Source organism: Spea bombifrons, chromosome 3 (assembly GCF_027358695.1).
Source record: "Spea bombifrons isolate aSpeBom1 chromosome 3, aSpeBom1.2.pri, whole genome shotgun sequence".
Taxonomy (NCBI): domain Eukaryota; kingdom Metazoa; phylum Chordata; class Amphibia; order Anura; family Pelobatidae; genus Spea; species Spea bombifrons.
The window spans coordinates 16,941,129-16,954,945 of NC_071089.1; the positions used below are offsets into that span (position 1 = coordinate 16,941,129).

Genomic DNA, 13,817 nt, shown 5'->3' on the forward strand with positions numbered 1-13,817 from the left:
AAAACACATGAAAAGAGGGTCTATTCATGAAAAGGATTTTATTTAATAACATTAGCATTTGCACTGAAATGATATCAGTGTATAAAAATAAATGGAGCCTAACAATTCACAGTACTTGTCCAGCATTCTCTGCCAACTCTTCTACAAGAGAATCAAGAACTTTACAAGAATAAACTCCCCCTCTTCTCACTATCTCCTCCCTTTGTAGAAGTCCTGTGTTGGGAGTGCAGGGCCTCTGTCTCGCTGCTCCGCCGTGGTGCGTGCTGCTTCACTGCTGAGCGCCGGGATATGACGGCAATCTGCACGTCACTCAGCACTGCAACCGAGACAGAGGCCTTACGCTCCTACCACCGCAGTCAGGGCAGAGCCGAGGCGGGTGGCGGTAAGGAGCGAAGGAGACAAAGGCGATGCCAAGCGGTCGCTAGGCGCTCTGCGCCTCTCTCTCTCCTCCGCTCCCTGCCGCCTGGGTGCTGGCGCAGCCCTTGTTGATGGGAAGGCTGACTGGAGCCCCGTGCAGCCTCTCACCCCAAAGGCTGGCGCTGCATGCCACAACGGAAGGCTTCACGTGCCGGTTGTGACACGCGTGCCATAGGTTCGCCATCGCTGCTGTAGGTTTTTTTTTTACCTCATTATTCGTACTGCATTATGCCCTCCAGTCATCTTGGCTGAGCGCCAACTTCTAGGGAGAGTAGCCACAGCACCTAATTATCTCCATTTATAAGCAATTTGTTTAACTGTGGACTGATGAATATGAACTCTTTGAGATTACTTTGTAGCCCTTTCCAATTTTATGCAAATCAATAATTCTTGGACATAAGTTTTCTAAGATTTCTTTTTTGAGAGGCATGGTTTACATTAGCAGAGGCTTTTTGAGAACAGCAAACTCAAAATGCTTTTTATGTCAAAGTAGCTCCAAAACACACCTCCGATTTGACTCCAGGTTTGTTAACTCCTGGCTCTAATTCGATTTTGTTGAAGTGATTAGCCTAGTGGTTCACATTTTTTTATAACCCACACTGTACATGTTTGAATGATATATACAATATGGAGAAGAACAATACAATAATTCTTGTGCTACTAAATAATTGAGTTTGTTCTTTTTGGTAACTTAGATGAAGATCATATAATATTTTAAGACATGCCTCCAGAAATGCCTTATACCCCCCTATATGCCACTCTGCCCCATAATATGCCTTTTAACCCCCTAAATGCCAGAGTGGCATATAGGGGTATAAGGCAATTCTGGAGGCAGAGTGGCACATAGAGGGTCAAAAGGCATATCATGGGGCACAGTGGCATATAGGGGGAATAAGGCATTTCTGGGGCAGAGTGACAAGACTGGGGCAGATGTGCATAACTGGGGGGGGGCCGGTTGAAAAAAAAGGAAATAAAAACAAAATATGTTTTCTCAATCATAGCTTTTATTAAAAAAAATGTTCACATAGTTTACATGAATTAACATTTACTGCTAAAACTTTTTTCCTATAGGGTCATCTTATATTCAGGCTTTTTCTTTTTTTTTCCATAAATGAATATTCAGATTTTGGGGGGTCGTCTTATAATCGATCAAATACGGTATGTTTTACAAGAAGACCACTTTTAGCTGTTTTACAGCATGTACACACCAGATCACACTGCTATGTTATATACACTGCGTTATACTCTAGCTCACTGCAATAAAGAGTATCTAATTGAAAGGTTCTCATACACCACCATCTGGTCAAAAGCAGAACTGCAACAGACGTACATAGAAACAAAAAGTTCCTCTTTAAAAAAAAAAAAAAAAAGATTTCTTTTATTCTACATACTGGTATCCCCCAGGCCACCTCTATACCCCTCCATTTGTTGCAACATGATGTATTTAAAATCTTTTACTTTTTTTTATGTCTTTGAAGCTTGAGGTGCAATGCTTCTCTAGCCAAACAGTGAAAATATGACATTGATACTGTGCCATAATAATGCCACAGCGGGCCCCCCGATGCCCAGTTTTAATCTTCTGGAGCCACGCTACCTAAAGGGATTTGCTACCCCAGCCTTCTCTCCTTGGCCAAAAGGCCAACAGGAGAATCAAATCTTCATAGATCTGTTTAAAATAGCAGTGGGGATATCCAAATGAAAAAAAACAACTCACTTAATCTTTTTTTTTTTTTTCCATATGGAGAGACTCTTCCAACCCAAACCCTTGGCTGTGAAATAGAAATACATTCAGTAAATGAAAGGATATGCAAATGAAAACATGATGAACCCAAAATGCCAAGAACCCTATCAACCATAAAGGGGGCACAGTCTAATAAAACCACACAAACACCTAGGTTGTGATTGTGGCTTTATAATAACTGGGGTTTGGAGGTAGTCCTTTTCTGCCCTAATACAATCCAAAATGTAAGCCTCCAACTGCTCCTCAACTACAGTCCCCATGATTGTCAGTAAGCTTTTGAGATACCCCAAATTTTCAATTAGTCCATTCTGGATATGGGGGAATTCTCAGGATCCCCTCACACACATTTGCCCCTTTCTTCACCCCAGCTTAATGCCTCTCACTGCACAAGGAGTACCGGAGCACTGACCCCATGTGTAAAGTCTTCATTAGAACATTGAATAGTTTTAGTAATAAGAGACTTATTTTAACCATTTTATAGCCAATTAAGTAAATTCTATGCCTTAACAGAATACACATTAAAGATCATCATTCATTGCACTTGCATCCCTTTTTTCAGTAAGACAAACTTAAATCATGTTTTCCAGAGAATGCAGAAAATTATTCATCCCAACCCACACACTGACTAATCCCCCAGTATGTGTCATCACTCAGATATCTGCATTAATAACGTATTTTATCTGGGTACCGCATACAGATTTTGGCTCTCCCTTGGGTACAGATGGAATCTCTACATGCAGTTTTTGCTCCAGTCTTTAATACTTCTGTAATCTGGATTTTTAATCCCCGATTTGTGTTCGTGGAAGGATACTGATAAAAGCAGTAATGATTCAGTCACTTAATTTTCCAGATGAAAAATGCTTATCTAGACTGATAAACTAGTAATGTATTTTACATTGTGTTGAACCCCAATCTAACAGATTACATTTTTTGATTGGAATGTTCTGTGACATAAATATGGAATACATAACTTTCCATGATGTTGCCTCCTATCCTTAACTTTCTCAATGCATGCAGAGTAAATAATATCAAAAATCTGTAAAGGTAGTACTTACAGTAATGCCAGTTATTGGTCTTTATATCTCATACATGTCTGCCGATTTTTCCACCTGCTTTCCAACTTTGCTTGGTCCTTTTATATTATTGTAGATATATCATATTCTGGGTAGCCTTATAGCTATCCTATACATACTTATATTTCCTTACTGTATTAACATCTACCACCTCTGCTAGGAGGCTGCTCCATGTATTACACTTTCTAAGTAAAGTAGTCCTAGAATCCAGTGCGCAGAAACAAGTACATAGCTTTTGTTTTTTTATTACACATGCAAGGTGAATATAAAATAATTTACTACTACTATGAATAATAGACTCATGACTCTAAAACAGGAACAAAAATCGCCTTTTGCAGCCACCACTTGGAAGAATATATTCCCATAAAAAAGTAGATATAGCACTACAGAATAAATCCGGCATGACATGCTAAAAAGAGGAGGAAAATCACCTGTGCGATCACAGATTAGATTTGTTAGTAAATTAATCTTACAACAGCCAGTAGTGTAGTGTAATTATGTAATACAAGTAGTGTGTATATATATATATATATATTTATTTACACAAACCCAGAAATACATAAATTTATATTTTATTATTATTTATTGTGTCAAGAAAAAGCACTAAGGGACTCTGTAAGTACTTTAATATGCATTCCTTAGAAACAACTAAAATACACTTTCCCAAGGTAGAAACTTGCAGGTCTGCAGCTGCAGTCGGCATCCTCCTCTATGGTCCGGCGTTTGTTGCCACTGATTGGGTGCTTGAAGCAGCCAATCAGTGACAGGAAAGTGCTCCCATTGAAATCAATGGAAGTGCCTTCCCCACATGTGCCGGCCTTTCGCAGCATTTCCCAAGCAAGCGCTGGGGCCGAGTATGAAAGTTGCATAAAACATGCATGAAAGTTGATAATCAAAAATACTTATTACCGTATTTGCTCGATTATAAGACGACCCTGATTATAAGACGACCCCCCAAAATCTGAATATTAACTTAGGAAAAAAAGAAAAAGCCTGAATATAAGACGACCCTAAAGGAAAAAAGTTTTACCAGTAAATGTTAATTCATGTAAACTATTTTTTTTAATAAAAGCTATGATTGAGAAAAATATTTTTTTTTTGTTTTTATTTCTTGTATTTTCCAACCTGTCCCCCAGTTACGCACATCTGCCCCCAGGCTTGCCACACCAATATGGCACTGTGGCCCATGATATCCCTTTTAACCCTCTATATGCCACTGTGCCCCGTGGTATGCCTTTTGACCCCCTATGTGCCACTCTGCCTCCAGAAATGCCTTATACCCCTATATCCCATTCTGGCATTTAGGGGGTTAAAATGCATATTATGGGGCAGAGTGGCATATAGGGAGGTATAAGGCATTCCAGGAGGCAGAGTGGCATTAAGGGAGTTAAAAGGCATTATATAGAGCACTCTGCCTCCAGAAATGCCTTATACCCCTATATGCCACTCTGGCATTTAGGGGGTTAAAAGGCATATTATGGGGCAGAGTGGCATATAGGGAGGTATAAGGCATTTCAGGAGGCAGAGTGCACTATTAAATGCCCCCTTAACGCCACTCTGCCTCCTGAAATGCCTTATACCTCCCTATATGCCACTCTGCCCCATAATATGCCTTTTAACCCCCTAAGTGCCAGAGTGGCATATAGGGGTGTAAGGCATTACACACACACACACACACACACACACACACACACTTACTTACCGGTGCTTCCAATTTCCTGCTGCATTGCCGGGGCAGCGGGTTGACGTCTCATTCCGCGGCAGCCGGAAGGAGGTGGAGTTGGCAGCGGGGGTTTGTATGCGTCCGTCGCAAATACCTTCCCCGGCTGTCAGAGATCAGGAACTCTGGAGCTCTGATCTCTGACAGTCGGGGAAGGTATTTGCGACGGACGCATACAAACCCCCGCTGCCAACTTCACCTCCGGAAGCACCGGTAAGTGTGTGGGGAGGGGGGGGCGACGACAGGAGGATCCAGGTCCCCTGCAGCGGTGCGGGGGATCTGGATCTTAGTCTCCTAATCAGACCTCTATTTGAGGTCTGATTAGAAGACGACCCCGATTATAAGACGAGGGGTATTTTTCAGAGCATTTGCTCTGAAAAAAACCTCGTCTTATAATCGAGCAAATACGGTATTTGGTTATTAGTGTACAGCGTAACTAAAAATGTTATCAACGAACACCACCACACTTACCTCAAACTAACACTAGGTGGCGCCTGTACTATATTTTTGATGTTTTAGAGGTAGACCTACGTACAATGTAAATTGTAGGATTTTTTTTTTTTTACCCATGAGCAAACTTTGAAAAAGTGGCTTGCATTCTGATGAGGATTTGGTTATTAAAATCATTATCACCATTTTCAGGTAAGAAACAGTATAATTGGCCTAAACCACTAAGGAACAGTCAAACAGACTGTAAGCTCACAGGAGCACAACCCGTTTCTCTAAACTAGAAATATTCCCATTCCTCAGTACTAGTAAGTCCTGTGTGTTCCAGTTGATTATGTATATTGTTCATTTTGTTTTGTAATGTAATGTAGTATCTTACACTACGGACCCAGAGGACTCATTGTTTTTCAGAACATATACCATATTAAAACAAAAATAGGATATCATAGCACTAGAAAGGGTGCAGAGGCGGGCTACAAAATTAATAAAAGGAATGGAGCACTATAGTTATGAAGAAAGGTTAACTAATTTAAATCTGTTTAGTTTAGAAAAACATCGCCTCAGAGGGGATATGATAACGTTATATAAATATATTCGGGGCCAATACAAACCATTGTGTGGAAATCTGTTCATAAACAGGACTATGCATAGGACACGTGGTCATGCGTTTAGACTGGAAGAAAGGAGATTTAGACTAAAGCAGAGGAAAGGGTTTTTTACAGTAAGGACAGTAAGGATGTGGAATTCTCTGCCTGCAGAGGTAGTTTTATCAGAGTCTGTACAGACGTTTAAACTGCAACTGGATGGATACCTGGAAAAACATAATATTCGGGGATATAATCTTTAATTATGGGGAAACGGCTTATTGATCCAAGGAGAAATCTGACTGCCATTTTGGGGTCAAGAAGGAATTTTTTTCCCTGGTTAGTGCAAAATTGGAAAGAGCGAAGCCGGGGTTTTTTGCCTTCTTTTGGATCAAACAGCAATAAATTAACAGATATAGGAAAGGCTGAACTTGATGGACGCATGTCTTTTTTCAGCCTATGTAACTATGTAATACATTATATAAAAATTAATTAAAAAAAAATGCTGGTGAACCGCAGCTTCTTCTAAAATAAGTGCCTTTATTTTATTTTTATTTTTTACAGTTTAGGAATGCATATTAAATTACTTTTAGGGATTTCTCAGGTCTACAGGAGACTACATGTAAGTGCCCGAGACAATGAAAAATAAATAATATAATTTAAGACTCCACTCCCCATTAAACTTATACAATATATGTGGGTATACACATGTAGACTGCACAGGCAAACTGTGTAGGTCACAGACAAATGTATTACAGGGTAGGCATACATAAGAAGAAACTCTTGGTAGTAAACACACATGATGTATACTACCTTCCCTTAATTGAGAAAGAGACTGCTTATCTGGCATACTAAGCTAAGTTTGCTGGCACTTCAAGGAGAAAAGTATATGTTGGTATATGACATCATATAACAGTGCTTTAACTAGAACAGAAGCACACCACAGGGATGGTAGGTCCCGGTGGCCCTGAGTCAAGCCAAGGACAATGACCTCCATAAATGCATCACCGGAAGCCAATCTCAACACTGAACCCCTGGCTAGAGATGCTTGTTAATGCATTTACAGTATGTTTCTTCATCTTAGAGGGATAGGACAGCTTTATGTTGAACCAAAATTATAGTTGACAAACATATTTTGGAAAATACTTTTTCTTTTTTAATACACAAAAGATAAATCCAAAAAAACACTTCCATGAATCCTCCTCCTCGGATTTTGTTCTGGAGACAGCTATGGATCATACTGTCAACCCATCTGGAAAGTATTTTCTCCTCCCACCATCCCACATCACTGAGCTGTCTACATAAGCAAGGTTCAAATGCATGGAGTTGGAAATACATGATTAATAAGCAAATTAATTTACATCTGTATAACTAGTTCACGTATCACACAAATGCAAGCCACACTAGCCAAGATACTTATGGACTTTGAGGAAGTTACTCAAAATAACCACCAACTAAAATAATAATTCGTCAATGAATTTTACCTATGATTAGAAAGACCTTTTACATATGAGAAACATCCAAAAAGTATTATTAATAAAAAAGCAAGGGATATTCCAGCACATATGGTGGGGTAATGAGTAAAGTCTGTCACTGGTGCAAGGTGGGGAAAAAATTAAGGTTTTGCCCATTCTCTGTGGAGGATCCAAGGGCAGCTTGTGGATGCAGCCTTACGTTACATAAAAGCAGGATTTGCATAATCATTTTCGTAAGAGCCAAAGAAAAAAAAGTTTAGTTGCACTTTAATTTTTCAACACATTCCACTAAACGTTTTAGCAAATAACTTTTATTTTCAAAATGTGCAGTACTTTTCATACCCTTTTGTATACTTAGCAGCTAATTACCAACTTAACTCGATGCATGTTCTACCATCCGCAAAAAGAAAAAGAAACAGGTTTAGCAGATGGATAATACGCTGCAGTCACGTTCCTGAATACTACCTTTTATTTTTGAAAGTATTTTAGTACCTTTAAAGCGAATTAAAAACGAGTGACAGAATAAAAAGTATTAACTAGTAAATTAGAAACTTCACCTGTCCAAACCCTCTCTAATCAAAATCATACCCTTTTACAGAAATGCAGTGATGTCACAGTTTTTAACGTTGCGGAACATTACCACGCTATCTGCCACTTAGCACGTTAAATAACCATTAACCAACACTGCCACCTACTGGCCAGCTGTAGTAGTGCTCCACGTAAGCTAAAGGCACCAGTTTATTAGACAGTCCTTATCAAAGCTAGCCGTTTGTCCATTATTTTTTAAAACTTGTGCTATTAATACCTCCCTCCACCAAACCTGAGTCTACTTAAGTAAAATACATATCTGAGTAATCATTGCATAGCAGTTAATCCTAGAATCTGTAGACAAGATAGTTAATCAGCATGGAATCAGCATTATTAAAATGGTATTTAGATAGATGCAGTCCCTTTATTGTCTCTGAGGCCTTGATTTTTTGAAATATAAGGCCATTTTGGTGCACTAATGTCATCAACATGCATATGTGAAATGAGGGACCAAACTTATTATAATCTTAAGGAGAAACCACAACAACGAAGAACATTTCAAAACACGTATTTTCATTATGGCCAAGTTTATAGCGGCACCCAGCCAGGAGAACCCATCTTCACGGCTTTAAAGACTGAGGCACAAACTATAATTTTACCAAGATTATTAATCCGTGTTCCATTACCATGAGACACATATAGGTGTTTTGCCAGTAACTAAGATTAAATATTATACTTTTGTTATATATTTTTTGCACAAGGATGGGTTGCCTACCTTGTTTGTTGCTTCTGGTTCCAGTTTAATGTGGCTCTGAAGGTGAAAACATAATTTACATATACATCAGCATGCACTGTGGCAAAATGTGCGTATAAAATGTTATTGTTTTTACTTATTATTTTTATTTATTTTATTTTACTTAATCATTTCTAGATCCAAAATGGAAAAACAGTTTTGTCTGTATTACGCAATGATGTGAGGAGCCAACCAAGGTCCAACCAATAGTATAGTAACAAGGCTTTGACCTGTCCCAATAATAGGGTTACATTTATATAGAGAACATCCAGGTTCCATATCAGGGCCTGCAATGTGAAATGCTGCTGAGGATAACAGTTTAGCAATTCTATTTCCGAGTAAACTGATGTTGTAATATATTTTCAGTGTGCTGTGTGTCATTACACAGTCAGACTCAAAGTGTTGTAACTATAGAGAAGAATTATTAAAAAAAAAAATACTGATAGGTTGTAATGTTCCCCTAAGCAAGTAATCATTTGGTCCGGGACGCTTCTATAGGGAAAGAAATGCTGCAAACATTCTCATGCCTTGTTTCTAGCTAAAACTTGTGTTTTTAACATAAAAAATGTAGCCTAACTTTCATATTTTGTTCTATTGTCATTGTATCCAGATGATGGGAGGCATATATTGATAAGCAATATATTTACTTTCATTTACAACAGGTTGTTAAGCTACAGCTCAGCAGTCCCTACTACCACTGACTACGGGACAGCGTTGTATTCTTGTTGGGTGATGAAGCCAATGGACCGGTTCCATGGAGATCTCGGATCTCCTTAACAAGCCCATGTACACTATAGAGGAGCGTGCTGAGGCAGCACAGCCTCCATAGCACGTTGTACCCGTAGCCATACATGTTTTCAAGGCAGAACATGGGATATGAAGTCATATCCCGGCGTTCAGTATGGACAGGGCGTCCAAGCAGGTCCATGAGGGGGCAGCCCTGGTAAAGGTCTAGGGCAACACCTGACAAAAACGCACAGCTGCAGCTGTACATATACAAAATGATATAGTTTACAGTAGGAGTAATTTAGCAATGCAATACTGTACCTTCATGGGAGCAAGCTGTATCGGTGTGATGCAAGATGGGTCCACCATAGGCTTAGGCCTATTGGCCGTGTCTGCCAGCAAACTTTGCCATTGTTGGGGTAGGCCTATGAACTTCTGTTCCTTATGGTCAAATCCAGTGTGAACCCTGTGTTCAAAGTTTGAAGGCCCCGAAATCTCAATTTTTTTCTTCTTCTTCCCAAACATTTTGGGCAACCCAGTCAGACCTAAAATAGAAATAAAAATAATAAAAAAAAAACATTTTAACAAACCAAAAGAAGTTTTTTCTTTCCTAATAGGTAAACCATCCATGTGAAAAAGACAATGGCGAGCAGGCCAGCACTGACGGTTAATATAAAAAAATACAACAGGAAAAAAAACAGAATAAAAATAATATAAAGAAACCTGTGGAAATATTCTAATAAATCGTTAACACAGATAAGCAGGAACATAATATACCATATTGCATAGGCGTGGAAATTGAGTTATATCTTGCATTGGTATTGCATGCTGATACCTGATGTTTTGCCTTTTTTGGATTTTATGCAAATATTTAAAAATATTAAATTAATCCAAGCGGGGGCTCCTGATGAGCAACACCATCCATCATCCTTCCACAAACAAAACTGGGAGACTGAGTGCAGTCCAATTAACCTCATTCCAGCATCCAAATATTTAGATGTCACATAGGTAATGATTTATGCCATGTTACATGCAATTACAAAGCGGCCCATCAGTAAAATATACAAAAAGGATATTAGTTTTCTAACTGCAACAAATGTATACAAATTAGTCTGTCCAGATATAATACATATATTTTTAAACAAGGAATATCAGGGAGGCAGAGTGGCATATAGGGGGTTAAAAGAAATATCAGGGGGGCAGAGTGGCATATAGGGGGTTAAAAGGAATATCAGGGAGGCAGAGGGGCATATAGTGGGTATAAGGCATTTCAGGGAGGCAGAGTGGCATATAGGGGTGTATGGCAAATAAAATGAAATAAAAACAAAAACCGCATTTTTCTCAATCATAGTTTTTATTAAATATGAAAAATAGCTTACATGTGAATTCATATTTACTAGTAAAACTTTTTCTTTTTTTCCTAAATTAATATTAAAATTTTGGGGGTGGTCGTCTTATAATCGAGCAAATACGGTACTTGCATCTTGTGCTTTATTTATTCATATAAAATATTTGACAGTGTACATATTAAATGATTTCCCGGTATGTTGTGTTAGTAAGACCATGTACCATTTTAGTGGCCTTCCTTTGAAATCGTTCTTAATTATTTATTAAGACAGGCAATGGTCTCCAGAACTGGACAACGTAAATTATACATTTACTCTATACCTACCACTTCCACCCTACAAACACTTGAAATTAAGAATCATTAAAAATAGATAAGGGGCTATCCACCGTAGTTACTGGGTTTCTTAAAATAAAGAATTCACAAGGCCAATATTACATACCCTTATATATATTTAATATCCAAAAGCTTTAAGATATATGCAAGGACAAACTCATTAACTATACACAGTTAAGTGACCGATGACAAATGGTTTGTCAATGGACTCAATTACAGCTTGAATGCAATGAAACACATTTGTATGTTACCTATAATCTTACATTGTCTCAGAGTTTAAAATACTTATTATTATAGCCAAGGAGCTATAGCCAATAGAATATCAAAAAGTAATATTAAAGCCCACTAAAGAAGAAAGCAGATTAAAGTACCCTGTGAATACCTTAATACGCAATATATACAAATAAACAAAAAGACAAAATAAACCCCCTAACGGAGATAGGAGCAGCTGCCCTTCTCCTTTGTTGTCCATCAAATCGTATGGCTGTGACAGGAAAGTGTTCCCATTTAAATCTATTGCAGCATTTTCTGAGCACGCAGGGATCTGAATACACACATTATATATATATATATATATATATATATATATATATATATATATATATATATATATATATATTAAAAAAAAAACAATAATATGCTATTGCACTCCAAACCAATTCTGTAGTAGCTTGGTGCTAGGTAACAAGGCAAAGTAACATACGCAGTCGATGGATAGTTACCAGCACTCTAGGTCTTTTCCCAATAAATACAGATTCCTCTTTTTTGAAGCTATGGAAAAAACAATGTTTCCCCATTTTTTCTTTTTTTGGAAATTTTCTGAAAAATTAAAGAAACAAAATGCAGAGTGGAATAGCTTTACAAATTGAAAATCATTGTGTTACCATGGGAACATGAATGCAGTGTATATAAAAGCATAATGTTTGAAGTAAATAATAAACTAAATTTGCTTTTTAAAACTTTATTTTTCGTTACAAACAGAAAAAGGTCTGTATGTGTGAAGAATATTTCAGATACACACGAGAACAACATATTGGTCTCACCATTTTACCGAGAGGAGGAAAAAAAACGAGTTTACTGGCCAGACTCAGACTATAGGTACACATTACACTGCCACAGGGGGAGAACATTAAAAGTTATCATTTAGATAAAGCTTCTAAATATAACTTCATTTCTCAGACAAATGTAACCTCTTACCATACCTGGCAACTTCTGGGCTCCAGCTAGGACTGGCAGGAAACACCCCCATTTAAAGGGAAAATGGGCGCGGAGTGGGGTGTATCGGAGGATTCGGGTCTTGCCCCGGAGAACCGGAGAAGCAGTGCTCACTCGGCAATCTCTAGGTCAAACCCGGAGAGTTCCCAGGTATGCCTGTCAACTGAGGCCTAACCGAGAGGACAGAAACCCCCAACTACTGTATACCAACAAGATGGAGTCCGGCCACAACCAAACTAAACTGAAACGTTTCCCTGCAGCGTCGCTAGAGACAGAAATGCATTTTGCTCTTATTTACTCATTTGCTTGTCTTCAGGTGAGAGAACTTGCAATGCTTTGAGACTTTACATAAAGCCTCATAAGTCTTTCATGAAGGTCCTTATGTTATATAGTATGAATACCATGCCATAAACATATTAGTTATCACTGTGAAAGAACATATTGCACACTGAATTTTTTTTCTACTTCTCTATTTTTTTCAGTTTTTCTTCCAGGACTTCCCATCTCTAGTCTCACAGTAAACTGACATAGTCCATGGTGATATTAAACTTCCCCCCAAAAAAGCCCACTTAAAGCATACAGAGAATTGTCAGTGGTGGCATTAAATAATTGATTCTTTGAGTTTTTGGAGAAGCAGATGAAGAAAAAAAAAAAGAAAGAAGACAGAAGAACAAGAAGATAGAGAAGAAGTAGAGCTGCACAGCAAGGAGACCGGGGAAACGGTCGGCAGAGAAGGTAGGGAGACATACAGAGAGAGATGAATGAGAGTGTGAGAGAACATGAACGAGAGAAAGAGGATAAGAGTATAAATGAGTGACAATGAATTACCTTCCAAATGTAAAAAACTTTCTGATTTTTTGTCCAAATCGATAGGGCAGAAAACAAAATTTGTTGTCTGAAAATGTAAAATGGACCAAAGCAAAACTAAATATTTGTCTTAACTGTTTTTGGTCCATTTGCACTAGAAGTCTGCCTGTTAGACACACGTTTGTAGAAGGGAAAAGAAGTCAATGGCTAATGCGTGTGTCCCTAGAAATGTGTGCTTGTGCGTGTATACAGAAATCTGTGTGTGTGTGTGTGTGTGTGTGTGTATAGATGAGGGCCCTTGTATCACTGTTGCCCCAGGGCCCCACCCGACCTGGCCCCTGGCTCCCACTGCCTGTGTAAGCCTGTGGAGCAGCCCACACTCCTACTGTACAGAGACTCAACAGTTCTGCTACAAAGTATGTTGGCCTCAGAGCACATTTTGCTTTACGGAATAAAAAAAAAGCTTTTGACCATAGATACCAATAATATTTAATATCATAATAATATCATAAAAGTAGCAATTTCCTGAAACAGCTTTCCTATTTGTGTGCTAAGGCATGTTCTGGATGTTTTTGAATGTGTTCTACTTTCCATTTCTGTTCCATTTTAG

General features: G+C 38.4%; 1 protein-coding gene across 3 annotated transcripts in view; it reads right to left on the reverse strand.

Moving 5' to 3' along the window:
* The window catches only part of PAK5 (p21 (RAC1) activated kinase 5), a 57,191-nt gene that overhangs the window by 26,048 nt on the left and 17,326 nt on the right, over positions 1 to 13,817 (reverse strand). For 2 of the 3 annotated variants that reach the window (XM_053459511.1, XM_053459513.1), the window contains exons 2-3: positions 9,826 to 10,049; positions 8,761 to 8,796 (exon numbers count right to left, since the gene is read on the reverse strand). In XM_053459511.1, coding sequence (XP_053315486.1) covers positions 8,761 to 8,796; positions 9,826 to 10,049 — 260 coding nt within the window. The remainder of the gene's footprint in view (positions 1 to 8,760; positions 8,797 to 9,825; positions 10,050 to 13,817) is intronic. The other variant, XM_053459512.1, reaches the window with a different exon arrangement.